An 18,453-nucleotide genomic window follows, 5' to 3' on the forward strand; every position below is an offset into this window, starting at 1 on the left:
CCTAGACGACTGGTTAGTAAGAGCAAGCTCATACAATCTTTGCAAACAACACATACAGCAAGTCATAGAGACATTGGTCCAACTCTGTTTCTCAATGCACTGGGAGAAATCGTCAACAAAACCAGTAAAAATATTCTTAGGGGCAGAAATCAACACCATACTAGGAAAGGTATTTCCAAGCACGAAGAGAACATTAGCAATACTGAAGGAGACACATCTATACCAAAGAGGCAATCTCTGACCGTGAGGACAGTAGGGGAACTGTTCGGGATAATGACTTCATGTATTCATCTAGTACCAAACATTCAACTTCACATGAGACCATTCCAGGAATGGCTTCAACAACAGTCACTGGCAACGGAATTGGGAGGATCTAGTGGTTGTCACAAACAGTTTATCAGTAGATGGCATGTTGGAACAGAAAAAACATAGCACCGGGGAGACTTTTCACACAACCAACTCCAACAGTGACCATTACAGATGCTTCACAGCTAGGATGGGGAGTGCACATGAACAACCTCAAAGTAAGGGGAATGTGGGCACAACAGGATGCAGAAAAACATCAACTTCCTGGAGTTAAAGACAGTGTTCCTAGCCTTAAAAGCCTTTCAGAAAGAGCTTTACGAGAAGAGGGTGTTCATTCAAACTGACAATACAGCTACCATGTTTTACATCAAAAAAGGAGGAACCCAATCATTAACATGGTCATCCCTAGCCCAAGCATTATGGAGATGGGCAATCCCAAGGAAAATAGACTTGCTAGCAATACATCTTCATGGGAAGGGCCTTGTAGAAGTGTACAGACTGAGCAGACAAGCGTCAGCATCCCAGGAGTGGGAAATAAATTCAACAAATTTCAAAAATGGGGAACTCCGCAAATCAATCTATTTGCGACACCCCACAATGCAAAATGCCCAAACTTCGCATCCAGGCAACCGTGCAAGCAGTCCCTAGGGAATGCGCTATGGATGGACTGGTCAGAGACATTTGCATATGCTTTCCCCCCGATACCACTGCTACACAGGGTAATCGACAAGTGCAGAGTCGGCCATATGACATTAATACTCATAGCACCTCAGCGGGCCAGACAAACCTTATTCTCACAGATAATGGAGATGACTCACGGGGAAGAGCACAAGTTCCCCAAAAGAAAGTACCTATTAATAATGCAAACCAGAAAGGTGCTACAACCAGAGAGCCTAAGCCTAGCAGCGTGGCTCCTGAAGACTTAGAATTTGCTCACCTCAAACAACCAGAGAGCACAATGGCAGTACTCTGAGAAGCAAGAACCTACAACAAGGAAGTGTTGCACATCCAAATGGAAAAGATTCTCTCAAATGTGCACCACAATGCACCCAACTACCTCGCTCAAAAGTTGTCTATATCAGGAGGGTCGAGATCCAATAGAAGTACAAAAAATCTACTCCTGAAACCTCGTAGATTCCGGAAAGAAAAAACATACAAGCGCTCCTTCTCAGGAATGGCACCCAGGATCTGGAATGCGCTCCCTCCTGAAACCAGGATTATCTCCTCCACTGCACTCTTCAAGAAAGAGGTGAAAACAATCCTTCTGGCCAAGATCTCCTGAACTTTATAGGTGCTGGATCTGAGACTCTGCATCGCTCTGTATCACTGATCACCTTGTCCTTGGCACTATACTCCTATTTGATGGTGACACTACTACGCTACTCTTACTACCGATCAATATATGATACACTTTGGTTTATTGACTCACCCTCCCGATGCCCCCACCCAGTGCTCTCTCTATCCTAAGAAATTGGTATAAGCCATCCACACACCCAAGGTTTACCTGAACCCTTCTGTAGTGGGATCAATGACTTGTGCCGTCTTATATTACTTGTTTACCTGATTGTATATTGATATGTTTCTGTACATTACTGTTATCCTACTATGTTAGTGATTATTATACTGCTCCCATTATCTTTGTTCATTCCTTCTGCCCCTACCCCTGTCTCTGTGAAGCGCTCTGATATCTGTAAGGATCTTGTTCGCGCTATATAAAACTTTGAATGAATGAATGAATGAAATAGAGACCTACTGGCTTTGCAAATACCTGTTTAAACTATTGTGGGGCAGATTAAGGTCATTGACCAGCTACATGTAACAGGATTATTAGAAGTCCATCCTTAAATATACAAATATTGGAGGATAGTTGCGATGCACTCTTTTCAAAACTGAGTATGTCACAGTAAACTCACCAAATTCACTTCATTCTCAAGAAAGGAATGTCGAATTAGTTACTGACCTTGAGTAACCATTTCTGGTAGAGACTGTATCCAACTGCAGATTCCTCACATTTTGAATACTACACTGATAGAACGGAGCAAATTCAAATATTGTCTAGGTAGACCATAGTATAAGAATGGTTAACAGAAAGGTTCAGTAGCGAGTAGATCTACTGTGCTGATGTTATAGTGATAAGAAAGAGTGTCTTGAGGGTAAGGAGTCTGAGGGGACAGCTATGGAGGGGGCTCAAAAGGTATACACTTGAGGAATGTGAGGACAAAATCTATGTCCCATTGAGGCATAATGAAAGGAGGAGGAGAAACATATTGCAACTCTTTGAGGAAACACATAACAACAGGTGCATTACATAAAAAAAGGCTGGTCTGGCAAAAAAGCAAACAAGTATCCTTTAACAGTGCCAAAAGCAAGGGCTTGCAGGGCTCCAGACGACACAAACACAAACCTTCTAACAGCTTGGCATGGAGTGGGTCAATCGGTTTAGAAGCGCACCAGGTCACATACTTATTCCCCTGGCTGGCAAGATGACATCACCACTTCTGGCAGCACCAAACAGTTGCCGCTCAATCAGGACCCTGCTGCTGCAACAGGAAATGCTCCCTGAGGGACAGTCTGATTAGAGGACAGATCCTCAGGCCTGAGAGTTCGGGATACCTTACTCTCCGTGCCCAATCCAGAGCCACTAGCATGACTTTGGCCCAGTCGGTCCTAATTTTTGTCATAACTCAGGGCAGGAGAGGTATCGGCAGAAAGGTGTACAGGATTTTCGAGTTTCACTCTTTGCAGAACTCTCCTCCGAGTGATCGATACCTTGGAAACTCCAACTCACAAAGAGCCAATGCTGCATGGTCTCAGTGGTGGCGGAGAGATCAACTGAGGGTTCTTTCCATTCACGGAAAATACCCTGCACCACCTCAGCATATAACTGCCATTTTTGATCTGTATGCCGTCCATGGATTAATTAGTCTGCTCTGGTCTTCAACAAACTCGCCAGGTGGTGTGTCACCAGAAAAATCCCTTGGATGTCTAACCACATCCATAGACACAAAGCCTTTTAGCATATGATCCAAAAATCCACCCAGCCCCTGCTTGTTGCAGTAAAACATGGTAGGGTGTTGTTGGTGAGTACCTACACCAGCTTACCTATGATGGAGGACAGAGGAAGGCGTTAATGGCAAATGTAAGGCTCTCTGCTCCAAAAGGTTGATATGGATGGCCTCTGCCAGAGATCTTACACATTTGATCGCCACCTCTCCCATATGGCCTCCCCAACTCAGAAGCAATGCACTGGTCACCACTGTGAGATCTGGGTGAGGTAAGGAGAGGGGTTTGCCTCTGACCAATCAAAGTCCTATAAAAATCACTGCAGATCATGTGAAGTCTCCTCCGAAATCTGGAACAGATCGGAAAGATCCCCCTATCCAGGAGACCATCCAACTCCCTCGCCAGCCTGCAGCGAACGCGATATATAATTACATCAGGGCATCCATCCCTGCTTACGCGCTGCATTTCCAGACTTCCTGATTCTCTATATCCACAGATGATACTCTCGCTGTAGGATTGTTTATTTTAACAATAAGATCTCTTAACTTCACATCCTTTGATGTCCATATTTTATTAAAGACCACCTATCCATGCTTTAGGACCTGATGAACCATCAGAATTTCTGACACTCAAGGTCTATGCAATCTACTCTTATTTTCAAGATAGAATCAGAATATCACAGGTTTTTATACATAGGAGCAGTCATCGCCCAATGTACACCCAGGTTTCCTGTTTTTAGCTATACAGGAATTTGTGGCCTAATTTCCTGACAAAGGCGTCCCAACACACCGAAACGCGTGTCGAATTACACACAGTTCTGCCACAGCATTAACCATTGGATTGTATTTCCTTAACTTTATTGTTGCACTTATGAATTGTAAAAAAAATTAAATATTTTTTTTATTAATAGTGACTATTACATGTTAAACACGTACTTTGTTTTTATCTTCATGCTTTAAGTACTAAAAATAGATTGTTATTGCCCTTGTTTGCTTGACATTTTTTGTACATGATTTATGAGACACATATTCTGTATTTGTTTATGGTGATTCATTACTGTCTAGGAAGATACCTACATTGTGTTTTGCCCTGTCCTAGAAGATTTCATATGTCAGGGGGTCTCTGTTACTTCATATATTTACCCCCTAGTGCTGTGCCCACTTGGATTTCGGATACCACTGCAGAGTTGAATATGCCATCTGTGTGCTTGTCTAGCAGGATGCAGGAGCCCATCAGTCTCAGAGCTATCCTCACAAAAATCCAGGATAGAGGCTGAAACATCAGGATCATAGTCCAGATATTCTGGACTTCCTTCCCCGGGGAATAAGCATGAGACTGCAGTGTCCAAAATGGCTTTGAGGAAGGGGAACGTCAGTGAAGGAATTAGGTGTGACTTCAGCACTTTGATAGTGAACACTATTACGGTTGGGAGGTTCAACATAGTCTGGAGATGGGAGGTGACTGCCTGGGGCACGCATATCTTCAACAGCCAGTCAACGAGGTACCGGGAAGATGAGCATCCCTGACTTACGAAGATGTGCCGCAACCACCGCCATCACTTTCGTGAACAACCAAGGGGTGCTGGGGATGTCAAAGGGGAGCAAAAATCTAAATGCTTGTGGCCTACCATGACCCGGAACAAACGCCTGCAGAACAGGGATGTGGAAAGTAGCACCAGGCCAACATTGCCATCCAGTCTACAGGATCGAGAGCAGACGAGACTTGGGCCAAAGTGGACACCACAAACTTTTTTAGAAAGGCATTGAAAGGGTGAAGCACTAATATGGGACGTAAGATCTGTCGCTTTTCGGAACCAGGAATTATCGAGAATAACCACCACCCACTTCTGGTTCCGGGACCCTCTATGGCTTCCTTGTTCAAAAGAGCCTGCCCTTCCTGCTGCATGATCTGAGGAGGATGGTAGGCGCTGCAGGGGTGGCGAGAAATGGCAAAGCATAACCCTGCTAAACAGTTTGCAGTATGCCACCTGTCCAAAAGTGATTGTATGCCACCCTGACAGAAAGTTATGGACCCACTGGGTGGCCGTGTGCAGACAATGGCATGTTAGAGATACTTGGAGGGCGTGGCAGCTGGCGGTGTGGAAGGCTGGGCTGCCTGCTGTCCCCTGTTGCCCCCCTCTGATGGGCACTGCAGCTGCAACCAAAAAAAGAGCTGTGGAGACTGTTGTACCTGTGGGGGCTCCTGGCAGTATTGGGAGCCTCTACAAACGCCCTGGAGAGGCGAAACTGTTGGTGTGGCTGCCATGAGGAGCAGAAAGGCCTAAGGAGTGCACTGTGGGCCTGCTATCTGTGAAGCGTTCCAAAGTTTTCGGCCTCATCTTCAAAAAGTCAGGAACTACCTAATGGAATGTTCATAAGACTGGCCTGAACATCGCCTGAAAATGCAGCTGAACACAGTCACGCATGTCTGCGAACAGCCCCATTAATTCCAATACCTCTACCAATAATCAGTGGCATCCAGTCTGCTGTGGATGGTGAAATTTGCTGTATCATGACCATCAAGCATGGCCTGAGAAAGAATTGCTAGAGAAATAATGTCCCAGGCTTCTTCTGAAACCATGGGCAACAGCTGTGGCACGGAACCCCACAAAAGACACACAGATGAGACACAGAATGCAAAGCAAATCAAACATTCACCCCCAGTCAAGAGATCCAAGTTAAATCCATTGTTCTTTTGCTCACCATGCTACCCCAGTTTAGACCAAGCCATAAGCAAATCAGCCTTGACCCTGTGCCTCATGAGAACATTCCAGCCCGAACAGCCAAGCCAGGTCCTACCTGGACCATAAACAAGCATCCTGGGGCTGGTTTCGAGGCATTACCTCTCATCAGCCAGGCTAGCTTGAATCGAGTGGCACAGTGAGCCCGGGACCCACATCTGGGCATACTCGACGCACTTAGGGCGAGAAAGCAAAAGACACACATATGGAATCTCAAAAGGAATGAGAATAACGGCCTAAAAGGCAGCTGGCGTTCACAGAACAAACAGCCAAACTTTTATTAGATAAAGCCCCTTTCCCGAAGGTCTCCAACCTCTTAGATTCGGTCGGAGGGAGCGGGGGGGGGGGCAGAGTAGTGGGAATAGAGCTTGGTTTCACTCTGGTGATGGCAGCATGCATTTCGACAACATTGGTTTTAACCTTTTGAGTGGGAAGGTGTACATCAAGAAGCTCAGCTGTCTTTGCATAGCAATAGCAAAGAAGGAACTTTCTTGTGTGGCAGGAGCTGGGGGAACAACTTGACCGATGTCTGGGGAAGTACCTAAACTACTGCCGTCCTGGAGATCCTCATACCAGTTTTCCTCCAAGTATGTTTGAGTAATCTTGTCTCCAGCATCATAGTCTCAGTCTGTGTCGAAAAGTTCATGAAGAACCTGAGCCCTACCGGGAGGCACACACTTGTGGCTCAGGAGGAGGAACACACAACCTTGGCTGAGGCTGTGCCATCTTGGCATAGGATGAAACTGTGGGTTGACTGTTGCTGTCCATAGTCAATGGCATCAGTGGATATCATTCTGGCGGAGGTGGTGGCGTCAGGGAGGGAATAGGTATCAAAGTCGACCCAGAGCAGTTCCAGAGGACCCAGTTGGCAAACTTGAAGGAAGAAGTCCAGACAGGAGGGCTCTCAGTTCCTTGGGACCAGTAGGCACGCTGAGGGAGCTGGTAACATGTCAAAAAGGTGCAGCATAGGATTGTGGAATTCTTCGATTAGCAACGCTGTCACCAACGGGCCACGAAATTCCTGCATTTCCTTAAACACATTATCATAACCTCCCATTACATCACTTCCTTTCATTAGAAACAATGTCAATGGCCTTTGCAGAAGCTGGGCTAAAATAAGTATCATTTCGGACTTTTAGTCAACAATCGATTAAGCGGGTAGCGACCCATGACCCTGTTACCAGGCAGGTCGCTCCCCACACTGCACAGCACCACCTCTGTCTCACTGCCCCTGTACCCACTGCTGCCGCTGCTTAGGTTCGAGCCTTGCGCTCGCTCTGCCCCCTCTTGTAGTGTGTGCGCTTCTGCCTGCATTTGTGTGTATTGTTTTACTGCTGTTGTAAGTACTGTTCATTTTTTACCCCCATTGCCCTGATTGTACCCTCTTTTTCCCTTCTGTATGCCCCGGCCGCTCTCCCCTTCGTTTTTCCCACCACTGCCTCCCCTGCGGCCCAGCCCCCCCAGCGCACCCATTCGCCACCCGCTTCCGCCTCCCAGCTGCTCCTCCCTCCCACCTCCCCTTATATGGTGGCAGCGCAGCGGACACGTGCAGCGGGCGTGCCAATGGCGCAAAAGCCTGTCTGTGCCCATCCGCGCCTAGACCGCGCCAGACCCCTTGGCCCCGCGAACGTCACAACACCCGACTCCACTTCGAAGCCAGCACCATCCACGCACTCAACACCGGACGATCGCACACCTGCTTCCTGGCCGCCCTGAAACGCACACAAGGACCCTTCTCCTGCCAGAACTGCAGCTTCACCAGCATCCGATCCACAAATCCACCCACCGTGAAACAACGCAACCACCTCCGATGCATTCTTCTCAACACCTGCTCCACCGGAAAAACATGCCATTGAACTCTGGGACCTACTCGACTCAACCTCACCAGACGTCGCCGCACCAATTGAGTAGGAATCGCCATTGTCCACAGGAACACTCTCAGAGTCTCGACCATTACAGACGACACTCTCAGCACCGCCGAACACCTGCACTTCCAGATCCACACCGATCCCAACACCACCCTCAGAGGAACCCTCGTCTACAGACCTCCCTGGACCGCGACCACAGTTCAGCGACTCCATCACCGACTTTGTCAGTACACACACCCTCGCCTCCACAGACTACATCCTTCTCGGGGACCTGAACTTCCACCTCGAGAACAACAACAACACCACCAACTCCACCACCCTGATCGACAACCTCGGACTCAGACAACTCGTCACAACACCAACCCACTCTGCCAGCCACACGCTTGACGCCATCTTCTCCGTAAGCACCCACGTCTCCTTCAACCACCCACCAAACTCCACTCGACCGACCATCGCTGCATCCACTTCACCTTCCGGAAACCCACCATGCACCTCCGCACCCAACAGATACCACGCCGCTGCTGGAGCAAAGTCACTGAATACCAGCTAACAACCACCCTCGCCAGGAGCCCACCCGCCGACCTGGTCACCGCCGCCCGCAACCTCAGACAATGGATCGACAACTGCGCCAACACCCTCGCCCCGATCAAGAAACCCTCCAACAGACACACCAGCAAGAAAGCCAGCTGGTTCACTGCAGACCTCCAGGCCTCCAAGCAAACCTGCCAAAAGCTGGAGAAACAAGCATTGAAAATGCAATAGGTATCAGAGGAGCTACGCGCCTGGACATGATGGCCGCATGGACTCTCAGCTCCTGCCGAGTCCGTCCGCCGGTCCCAACATCCTGCTATTAATCTTGCCTCCTGAGCCCAGAAAACGGTGTCGGAGGTTGCGCGGTGAAAGTGGGGCTTGCTCTGGGGTTTTGGAGAGGCAGCAATCAAAAGCTGTGCCCGATTTAAGCTGGGGCCTGCCGGCGGCGGAGACCGGGGGCTGGAGTGGGGACGCCGGCCACCATGGAGTTTCACAACATCGAGGACCCGTGACCAGAAGTGGCGGGTCGGGTCCCTTGGAAGCAGCAGCTTTACCGGTGGAGGCGGCAGCATGTGAGGCGTGTGAGGCGGCGTGGTGCTCCCCCCCCTTTCCCCCTCCTTGGAGGAGTGATCTGGTGGTCTGGAGGCTTCTGGACCAGAGTAATTGGTGTAGACGGCGGAAAAAAGGAGCCCAGCATTGCTGTCCCGGCAGGGGCAGGTGAAGATCGTGGTGACGTCGGGCCCCCACCCTCCTCCCCGATTGACTTCCTGTGCTTTGGTGATGCAGATAGGTGAAATTGTGGCACGGGTGCAAATTGCCCTGGTGTATTCCGGTTGATGGCCCGCTGTCTCCATTGGTGGGGCGGAATCCTGGAGGGTCGTGGGGCTTAGTGTCAGCGCGGCGGGCCCGGAGAGAGGAGATTGGATTGGTGACTCTCTTACAGCTGGAGCGCAGAGACACCTGGACGGGGTGAGTTGTAGGAGCCCGGAAGCCGGGGACTGCCACCTGGAGTGGAGGTACTCCCCTGGGCTGCCGACCCTGAGGCAACATCGGGGAAGTGAATAAATTTGGATCCCGGGGTTCAACAATACCGAGAGAAGAGTTAGTGTGGGTTGGCGGACTGGGCTTTTAACACCATACAAAATGGCGTCCAAGCCAGAAGGGGAGAAACACTGTTCAAGAGCACAGAGAGCCCCAAAGCTGATACAGTCCAATAAACTGGGCCGCTATACCCAGCCTAAGGGCTCGCCATCATGGGTGCTATAGATGGTGTTAAATCCTCCCTGGGGCAGCAAATGGAGACTATGGACGCCAAGTTGGATACGGTATCTATAGAAGTGAACCTCATACGGGCGGACCTCACCTAGGTAAACGAGAAGGTCAAATCCTTAGACATCAGAACTTCCAGATTGGTTGATGATGTCGCCCAGCTCCAGCAGGCTGTATGGGTCCTCAAGTCCTCCCACGAACAGACGGAACGCAAACTGGATGAGTAAGAAAGTAGGGCCCGGAGAAATAACATAGGCATTCTGGGGGTTCCTGAAAGGTCCGAGGGTCCGGCCCGACCCATTTGTGGAGGAGCTGGTCCTCAAGCATCTTCAGCCCAAAGGCCTCAGTAAATTTTTCACCGTGTAGCGGGCGCATAGAGTGGCCGGGGGGAGGGCCGAGACCCGGGGCTCTGCCTCGCCCGCTGATTGCCAGAATATTAAACTTCCGTGACAGGGATCTTATCCTGGAGACAGCAAGAGTTGGAGGCCCTGTTCGGATTGAGAACTCCGACCTTTCCTTTTTCCCCCAGACTTCACGCAGGCAGTGCAGAAGCAACATCGGAACTTTTTGGCAGTCAAAAAGAAACTACGAGATAGAGGTCTGAAGTATGTACTGATGTTTCCTGCACGTTTGAGAGTTGAGGTACTTGGGAAGGTTTGGTTATTTGACACTCTGGAGACTGTGTCTGACTGGCTAGACACTCTTCCTCGGGATGAAGCGGAGTCGCCGAACCGAACGGAGGAGGAAGAGGAGGCGGTATTTGAGCAGGAGTGAGACGCCTCTCACTTATTTCGCAGACCTTTAATAGGACAATGTGATTGGGAGTGAGTATGGCCGGACGGCTGAGTTGCCTTCTGGAACTTTGAGTGGTGATTTGACTTTGAGGCTCAGGGGGGATTTTGTTGTCATGAGGGGATCGGGGCAGGGGTGGCGGAACGGGTCCCGCCTCCATTGCTTTTTTTTTTTTTTTCTTTGAAGTGTTTCTCAAGAGACAGGCACCAGATGTGGTATTACTCCAGGAAACTCATTTGGTTTGTAATTCATGTAAAGCACTACATAGAATGGGATACAAGTTGATTGCGCATTCAGGGTTCACTTCTGGTTAGAGAGAGGTGGGAGTCTTGATCCGTAATGCATTCCCACTGTCAGTTGCTTCCACTTGGGAGGATGGGAGGGGTAGATATGTCGGGGTTTCGGGCCTGTGGGAGGGACACCACATCACCTTTCTTTCCATTTATGGCCCCCCCGGGCTTCAGGGTACAACTTGGGATCGGTCCTCCTGGAACTTTCCGGAGAGTTTTTTAATTTTGGGGGCCGATTTTAAAGCGGTCGTCTCGGGAGAGATGGACAGACATCCCCCTCGGGAGATGGGGAGGGCGACACGATGGCTGCCTGACTTCCTGGAAGCTATGGGTCTGGTAGATTGCTGGAGATTGCTGTATTCAGATCAGAAGCAATATACATTCCACTCTGGGGCACATAATAGTCTTTCACGATTGGACTATTGTCTGGTCCCGGCAGCACAAGCTTCGTATGTGATGGAGGTCAGCCACTTGGCCAGAGGGATTTTGGACCACACGCCACTATGAATCCACGTTGTTGTAAACCGCGGTTCGGCAGGGCGAGTGGCCCCCATAAACCCATGGTATTTGCGAAGTCCCAAAATTCGTAACGACCTTCTTTTTAAGCTAGAAGACTACTTTGTGGTTAATGAGGGGTCTGTCTCCTCCTCGGTATCCTTATGGGAGGCGTTTAAAACCGTGGTCAGGGATCAGGCTTTGTCACTGGTAGCGGGCGACAAGAGGGAGAAGCAGAAAGAGGTAGTGGAACTGGAGTCTGAACTTGAGGGCTTGGAAAGAGATTTGGAGTTAGGAATGACGCAATGTAAGCTTCATCATCTAAGCCTTAAACAACATGATTATAAGTCGCTAGTTATGGACAGGGCAAAAGCTCTTGGCAGGGAGCAACAGGGCAGGCTTTATGATCTGGGGGACAAGGCTGGTAAACTTATCGCTTGGCTGGATAAGAAGGAATGGGCTAGCACATTGGTCCCTGAGCTTGTAACGGAGGAGGGTGAAAGGCTTACAGATCCTCAGTCTATAGTAAATGAGTTCACCAGGCACTTCCAGCATGTTTATACTTCAGTCTCGTCTCGCTCAGAGGCTGACTCCCATCTTTTACTCCGAGATATACAACTCCCGCATCTTTCTGCAGAGGATAAAAATGTCATGGATAGTGACTTGACGGCAGACAAGATTGCTTTGGCCATCCGTTCGTTAAACTCTGGGAAGGCATTGGGCCCTAACGGTCTCCCTATAGAACTTTACAAGCTTAAACCGGATCGCCTGGCACCTTATTTAAAAGGCATGTTTTTGGAATCCAGAGAAAGAGGGACCCATCCGAGGGACCAGAGGATCGCATCAATAGTGGTGATACACAAGGAGGGTAAGGTTAAGACTAGTTGTGCCTCATATAGGCCTATTTCTCTACTCCACACCAAGCCAAAGGTTTTGGCCAAGCAGTTGGCAAACAGGCTGCTCAAGGTCATTACAGATTTGGTTCATCCTGATCAATCGGTTTTATGCCCCACAGAAACACGGCTCTGAACCTGCGTAGATTGCACGGAGTCCTCGCTAGGGCCCAGACACTACTAGAACCGGCTATAGTAGCGTCATTGGACGCCACAATGGCTTTTGATACGATTGAATGGCCCTATTTGTGGGCAGTGTTGGGCAAGTTTGGGTTTGGCCCTGGCTTCATTGGTTGGGAACGCTTGTTGTATTCGGACCCACTGGCACAGGTGGTAGTGAATAATAAAGTCTCTGCTTCTTGTTTGTTGGGGCGTGGTACCCGCCAAGGCTGTCCGTTGTCCCCCCTTCTTTTTGCGTTAGCTATAGAGCCTCTGGCTGCGTGGATACGCTGGGAGCCCTCGATTAGGGGTCTGCGGTGGTCCCCTGAGTGGGAGGACCGCATCTCCCTCTATGCGGATGATATTTTGTTGTATCTGTCCTCCCCGCGTAAGTCTCTCATTGTGATTTGTGATGTCCTCACTTCTTTTCGGCGAAACTCTGGCCTCACTATTAATTGGAATAAGTCCGTATTATTTGTTTTAAAGGGTGATCCTCCTGTACGTCCTGGGAATTGTCCTATACAGTTTGTGTGGAAGGATTTAAATATCTGGGGATTTTTGTGTCCCTAGACCCTTCGATTAGATATACTCGCAACCTTCCGACCCCTCTTCATCAGTTGAGGAGTGATATATCCAATTGGAAGAGGCTCCCTCTCTCGTTATTGGGTAGAGCGGCATTGTTTAAAATGATGGCCCTCCCACGCTTTACAGAACTCCTTAGATGTGGTGCCTTCGAGCTATTTCCAGGAAATTGAGAGTCTACAACTGAGTCTCCTTTGGGAGGGACGGCCTCGTATTGCACTGCACAAGCTGACTTTTTCCTGGTAGGACGGAGGCATTGCCCTTCTGGATGTCAAACGATACTACTAGGCGGCCCATTTGGTGGCAATTAATCACTGTACTTATGGCCGGGTCGATGATCCTGGTTACGCAATGGACAAGTGGTTGCTCCCCGGTAATAACTATAATAGAGCCTTATATTCTCGACCTAACAGAGTGAAGTTGAAGGGGCCTACTAAGCATTCCGTACACGTCTAGCACCGTGCCACAGACTCCTTGGGTTGGAAGGATAGGTTGACTATGGCCACCCCTCTTTGGGACTCTAAAAGACTTGGTAAGCTATGGAAGACGAAAGGCTTTGATAGATGGGTCCTTATTGGTATCGCCTCGGTCAAAGATATTTGGGGGAAGGAGGGATTAAAGCATTTGAAGATATGCAGAAGGAATATCAACTTGCACCCTCTGAATACTTTCGGTATGGCCAGGTGCGGCATTCTCTCCTGTCATTATTGCCCAGTGGTGCTGAACCCTCAGAGCCTTCCCCTTTGGAAGACAGAATACTGGACGGACACTTACCTGACATGACGATCTCTCTTATATATAAAAAATTGAGTAACCATAGGACTGACTCTCTTGGGGCACTGAGGGACAAGTGGTCACAAGACAGACTTGAACTAGATGATGAAGACTGTGAGTTAGCTGTGTCCTCTCCTAGAGAGGTTGCGATTCCAGCTCGCCTCCGATTGGTTCAATTAAAAAAAATTCACAGAATTTACCTAACGGGCCCTAGATTGGTACATATGAGACTTTCAGACACGGGGCTTTGTAAACGGAACTGTGGCCTAGTTGGTACCTTCATGCATATTATTTGGGAATGGGAATTTGTCACCACATATTGGCGTAGTATCCACAACACAATAAGGGCGGTGCTTGGGGTCCCCTTTCCCCGGAGGCGAGGAGATGTTTGCTTAACATATGGGAACCTACTGATTTAAATCACTCGCAGACACAATGGGTCACTTTGGGATATATGGTCGCCAAACGTAATATTGCACAGTTATGAGGAGCGGTGCAGGCCCCCTTACTAGAAGAGTGGGAAGATAATTTAGATTGGTGTAGGTTTAGATAGAAGACTACATATCTGGCTAGGGGGTGCCCTCGGAAATGGTCACGGATCTGGGGACCTTGGAATAGTTATAGAGGAGAAATTTGTACGCCACCCCTTGAAGTTGTATCTGACGATTCCCCCTCTCCATGAGGTTCTGATGGTTTTCTTGAACTTTGTTTATCCTATCATCCCAATATGTTGGCTCTGCCACCGTGATTGCCCACTGAAATGTTCTACATGCTGATGTTTTGTTTCAATAAAAAGAAATATATAAAAAAAAGAAAATTTAGTAGGTCCCACCTTTAATTAAGTTAAAGCCATTTGCTTTGATAATGGTATTGTATAGCAAAGCAAATGGCTTTAACTTAATGAAAGGCGAGACCTATTGCATTTTTAATGCTTGTCTATACTGGTTTTCTTTCGTCTCTCTATCATCTTTTCTTTTTTGTACTGTTTCCTCATCTTGTTTTCCTTCTCTCTCTGTTTAATAGCGTTCACTCCCCATCTGTCCATTTCCTCCCTTTTGTTCTGTTTGCGCCAATTTTATTTCTTTGTGTCTTTTTTACTGTTCTCTCCCCATCTTTTTTGCTCTGCTCTTCTCGCTTGCTACGCTCAATTATTTTTCTGCCTTCTCTCTTTTGGAGCTAATATTTCCTGCTCTGTATGTTTGTGGTTTTAATGGAAATATAAAAGTGGTGGTACCAGGGAGCCCTAATCATGATGCACTTGTGCATAAAGACACAGCTGTGCTGTTAAGCACGGGCAATACAATGTTTTTATTTTTCTGGTTTGAAAGAGCATTGGCAAAACACATTTGCAAAGCCAATAAGTCTGCATTAGCCAATCCAAGAGGGAAGCCCTAACAATTGGCTTTGCTAAGTCTTTTTCCGCTGGTGACTCCCTCTCTCTTCCCGTCTTCCCACACACCTCTCCATCTCTTTCCATATTCATGCCTTCATTTCTCATGCTGTTCCTATGTCTTGGTGTCTCTATTCCAGCCTTTCTTTCTTAACCCGTCTCCAACTCTTTCTTTCCAGATGAAGCTCTGCCCACCTGCCTTTCACCCAGCATCTCACCCATCATATGTCCTGGTATCTCCTCCCAGCTCTCTCCCTGGTGCCTACCGTCATCTCTCACTTTTCTGTCTGATCTCTGTCCTTCTATCTGTTTTCTCTGGGTCTCTCTTCCGGTCTCAGCCTCTTGCTCTCTTTCACTTCTGGTGAAGAGTTTACAGATTGTCATGTTCCTACTCTTGCACTACATTTGATACTTTTCCTTTCTTGTTGTCTCGCTCACTCTTCGATACTCTTTCTTTTTGCATCTCCCACTCTTATTTTTCTCGGTTGGTTTCTTCTGTCCCTTCACTTGTCTAGTCTGTTTCGGTCTCTCACACTCGTCTGTTTTCTCTCCATTCCCCCTAGCCTTCTCTTAGCCTCTTTCTATCCCATACCAGCATCTTTTTCTCTCCTCTCTCTCCCTTTTCCTATCTCACTTTTCCTATCCCCTGCGATTTGGCCTAGCTCCACTTTTTCCTATACCTGCGGATTTCTCTGATCTATTTTATTGTCATTATTTTGTCTCCCTCCCTCCCTTCACCGCTGCCGCTTTCACTTTTCCTGCCTTGCTTATGTCTCTAGGAATCTCTCTTCTGGTCTCCCTCGCTTCTCGGGTCTCTCTTCCTGCTCCACCCCTCTCTCACATTAGGGTTTTTTCTTGAAGTCCTCTTCCATCCTTTGCTTCAGTTCGGTCTCTTCATGTCAGCTTTTCTCGATTTACTCTTTCTTTCTCACGTCTTCCTTTTTTTCACCTTTCTTGTCTCTCTCCCTGCCTTTACCTCGCTCTCTTCAGGTCTCCTTCACCTGTGTCTCTAATTATGTACCCTCCCCCCTCTTATCAGGTCTCTTTTGCTCCTCATGCTCCCTGTCTCCTTGCCTTCATTTCCTCTCCTCGGGTCCCATCCCGTTATACAGGTCTCTCTTTGACTGCCTCCTCTTACTCTACTCCCCTCTCTCCAGGTGTACATCTCTCGCTTTACCTCCAGCTCCGTCTCTCTCTCGCTCCTCTCTATTCATATATATCTTCCTTACGCTGCTAACACCTCGCCTGCATGCGGCTAACCTAGATAGAGAGCTCTGTGGGCTATATACACAGTGATGTGCTGGTGCGCTGGCAGGCTACAGAGGGCCCAGAAAGTCCTTTGGGAGAGGGAGACCGACTGCATCTGAAGTCGTGCGCAGAGCCGCTTGGCAGCGGGAGCAGCCCCAGTCGATAGAAGGGAAGGATCTCAGCCGATGCCCCCTGTGATTGTGGGCACAGGGCAGGAGGGTTCCTAGAAGATGGATGAGCAGAGAGCAAGCTTTGGTCCTTGCAGCCGGTGATAACGGAGAGGATGGACAGAAGGGTAATTGGGTGCTTGACAGTGCGACGTGTCCTATCTAAACACCAACTTTCTTCCTTATCTGGTGACGACTTCCTTCTCAGACATCTGAAACTTTTCACGCTGGGGGAATGGAAGTACAGCCCGATGATGCTTCCGAGGCTGTCTGCTGCTCCCGAGGTCTAGGAAAATGGTACCTCTCCCATCCGCTTCCTTGGAGATTGGCTCATGAACCATACTGAACGGCGGGCTCACGTTAAGCCATGGTGTCCTTGCTCTGGTCACACTTAGGCACATTTAGGTGTTTTGTTAAGCGTTAGTTGTCATCTTGTGAATGACTTTGTTGTGGTTTTGCTCACGCAGGCAGAATAGTATAGCCAAACGGCACTTAGTGGATAGTGGGTCATAGAGTCCAGCAGAATGAGGTAGAATTAATTTGCCCATGGCCAGAAGAGCACATTCAGGTAAATGGTTTCTCAAAGTGCTTTCTTTTCATCATTGCCTCAAGGTGAATCAGCCCCACCCCAAGGTTGGCAGTGCCAAACAGGAATTGTGCCCATAGTTTGATGCTTTCCAACATTAAATGTTCAGATTAGGTACTGTCAGACTGCCTCCTGATGGAGAAGTAATGCCTTTGCAAAGAGATTTGTAGATCTTGACACTGAGGTTGTGTTTGCGCTGTGAATAATTCCCTGATGAGCCCTAGTTTTCCCTTGTGATTGGCTCCCTTCCTAAAAGTAGGGGCAATAAATGGAGGAAGTAAATACCACATTGTGCTACTGATTAAAGAATATTTAGTGGTCTCTCCACCCCCTAACACAAAGGTGGCTGGCATTGTATCCCCAGCACTTTCTCCAGCAGGAAGCGGTATGCAGTAGGCTTGACTAGTGCAGAGGTTGCTTGTTTAAACCGCTTGCTGTCAATAGAGTTGTTCATGCACAGAATAGAGTCCGCCAGTGACCTGGAGAAGCGAAAGCCTTAATGCTCTGCTTTCTTGCACAGACCTCAGCACCCCGGGCCTGTGGCTGGACTCTGAGTGTGCGTTTGGAGCCACATGTGTGGTGAAGAACCAACAGGCGGTGTGCGAGTGCCTGCAGGTGTGCCAGAGTATCTTCGACCCCATCTGCGGCAGCGACAACTGCACGTACGGCAACGCCTGCGAGCTGGAATTCATGGCTTGCATCCTCAAGAAGGAGATCAAGGTCAAGCACAAGGGGGCTTGCGGTAAGACCACTATTTTGTTACCTTATGTAAATGAAAGATCATTGGGAGAGCCACCTGGAGCGAACTGGAGCTCAGTAGGCAGAGTCCAAGCAGCCAATCAAAGGCTTTTTCTATTTAAATGCTGCAAAGGGCTCCACCTACACTGAGTGAGACCAAATGCAGGAATAGTCTCAAGAGGGAGAGTGCAATGGGTGCATTCTTTCCTCTCATTGGACTGGCATTTTATTGATTACAACCAGCAAGAACACAAACTCATTAAGCCAATCATTTTGACTTTGGTATGTTGATTTTTTTTTATAAAGCATCAGTAGGGTTCCACACAGCAAGTACCACACAGGTGGCAGTAGAGCAAGATTACATCGCACTGAGAAGGTGCATATAGAAAGCAAACTCTCAGTACGTTCACAAAATAGGTAGAACATGGGCAGCTCGCACTGTGCCAGTGGAATTCCGGCATGGCTCTAACCCACTTTGTCTGCGCGAAGATAGGCTTCTAGGAGCAATAGTGTCCAGTCTACAAATGCAAGCACTTATGCGGACTGACGAGCCCCTTTCTTTCTGAGCTTGTCCCAGCCGCGTGCGGCTAAGAAGCGGCGGCGCTGCCGTCCCCAGCCTCGC

General features: G+C 48.6%; 2 protein-coding genes across 3 annotated transcripts in view; one reads left to right on the forward strand and one right to left on the reverse strand.

Annotated features, from left to right (window-relative positions):
- Positions 1 to 18,453, reverse strand: part of DICER1 (dicer 1, ribonuclease III) — a 561,110-nt gene that overhangs the window by 445,361 nt on the left and 97,296 nt on the right. The gene's annotated exons all lie outside the window — the stretch shown is intronic.
- LOC144781332 (agrin-like) overlaps positions 1 to 18,453 on the forward strand; it is a 72,202-nt gene that overhangs the window by 17,212 nt on the left and 36,537 nt on the right. The window contains exon 2 of the mRNA XM_078660110.1: positions 17,614 to 17,835. Within this exon, the coding sequence (XP_078516236.1) occupies positions 17,614 to 17,835 (222 nt within the window). The remainder of the gene's footprint in view (positions 1 to 17,613; positions 17,836 to 18,453) is intronic.

Source organism: Lissotriton helveticus, chromosome 9 (assembly GCF_964261635.1).
Source record: "Lissotriton helveticus chromosome 9, aLisHel1.1, whole genome shotgun sequence".
NCBI lineage: Eukaryota > Metazoa > Chordata > Amphibia > Caudata > Salamandridae > Lissotriton > Lissotriton helveticus.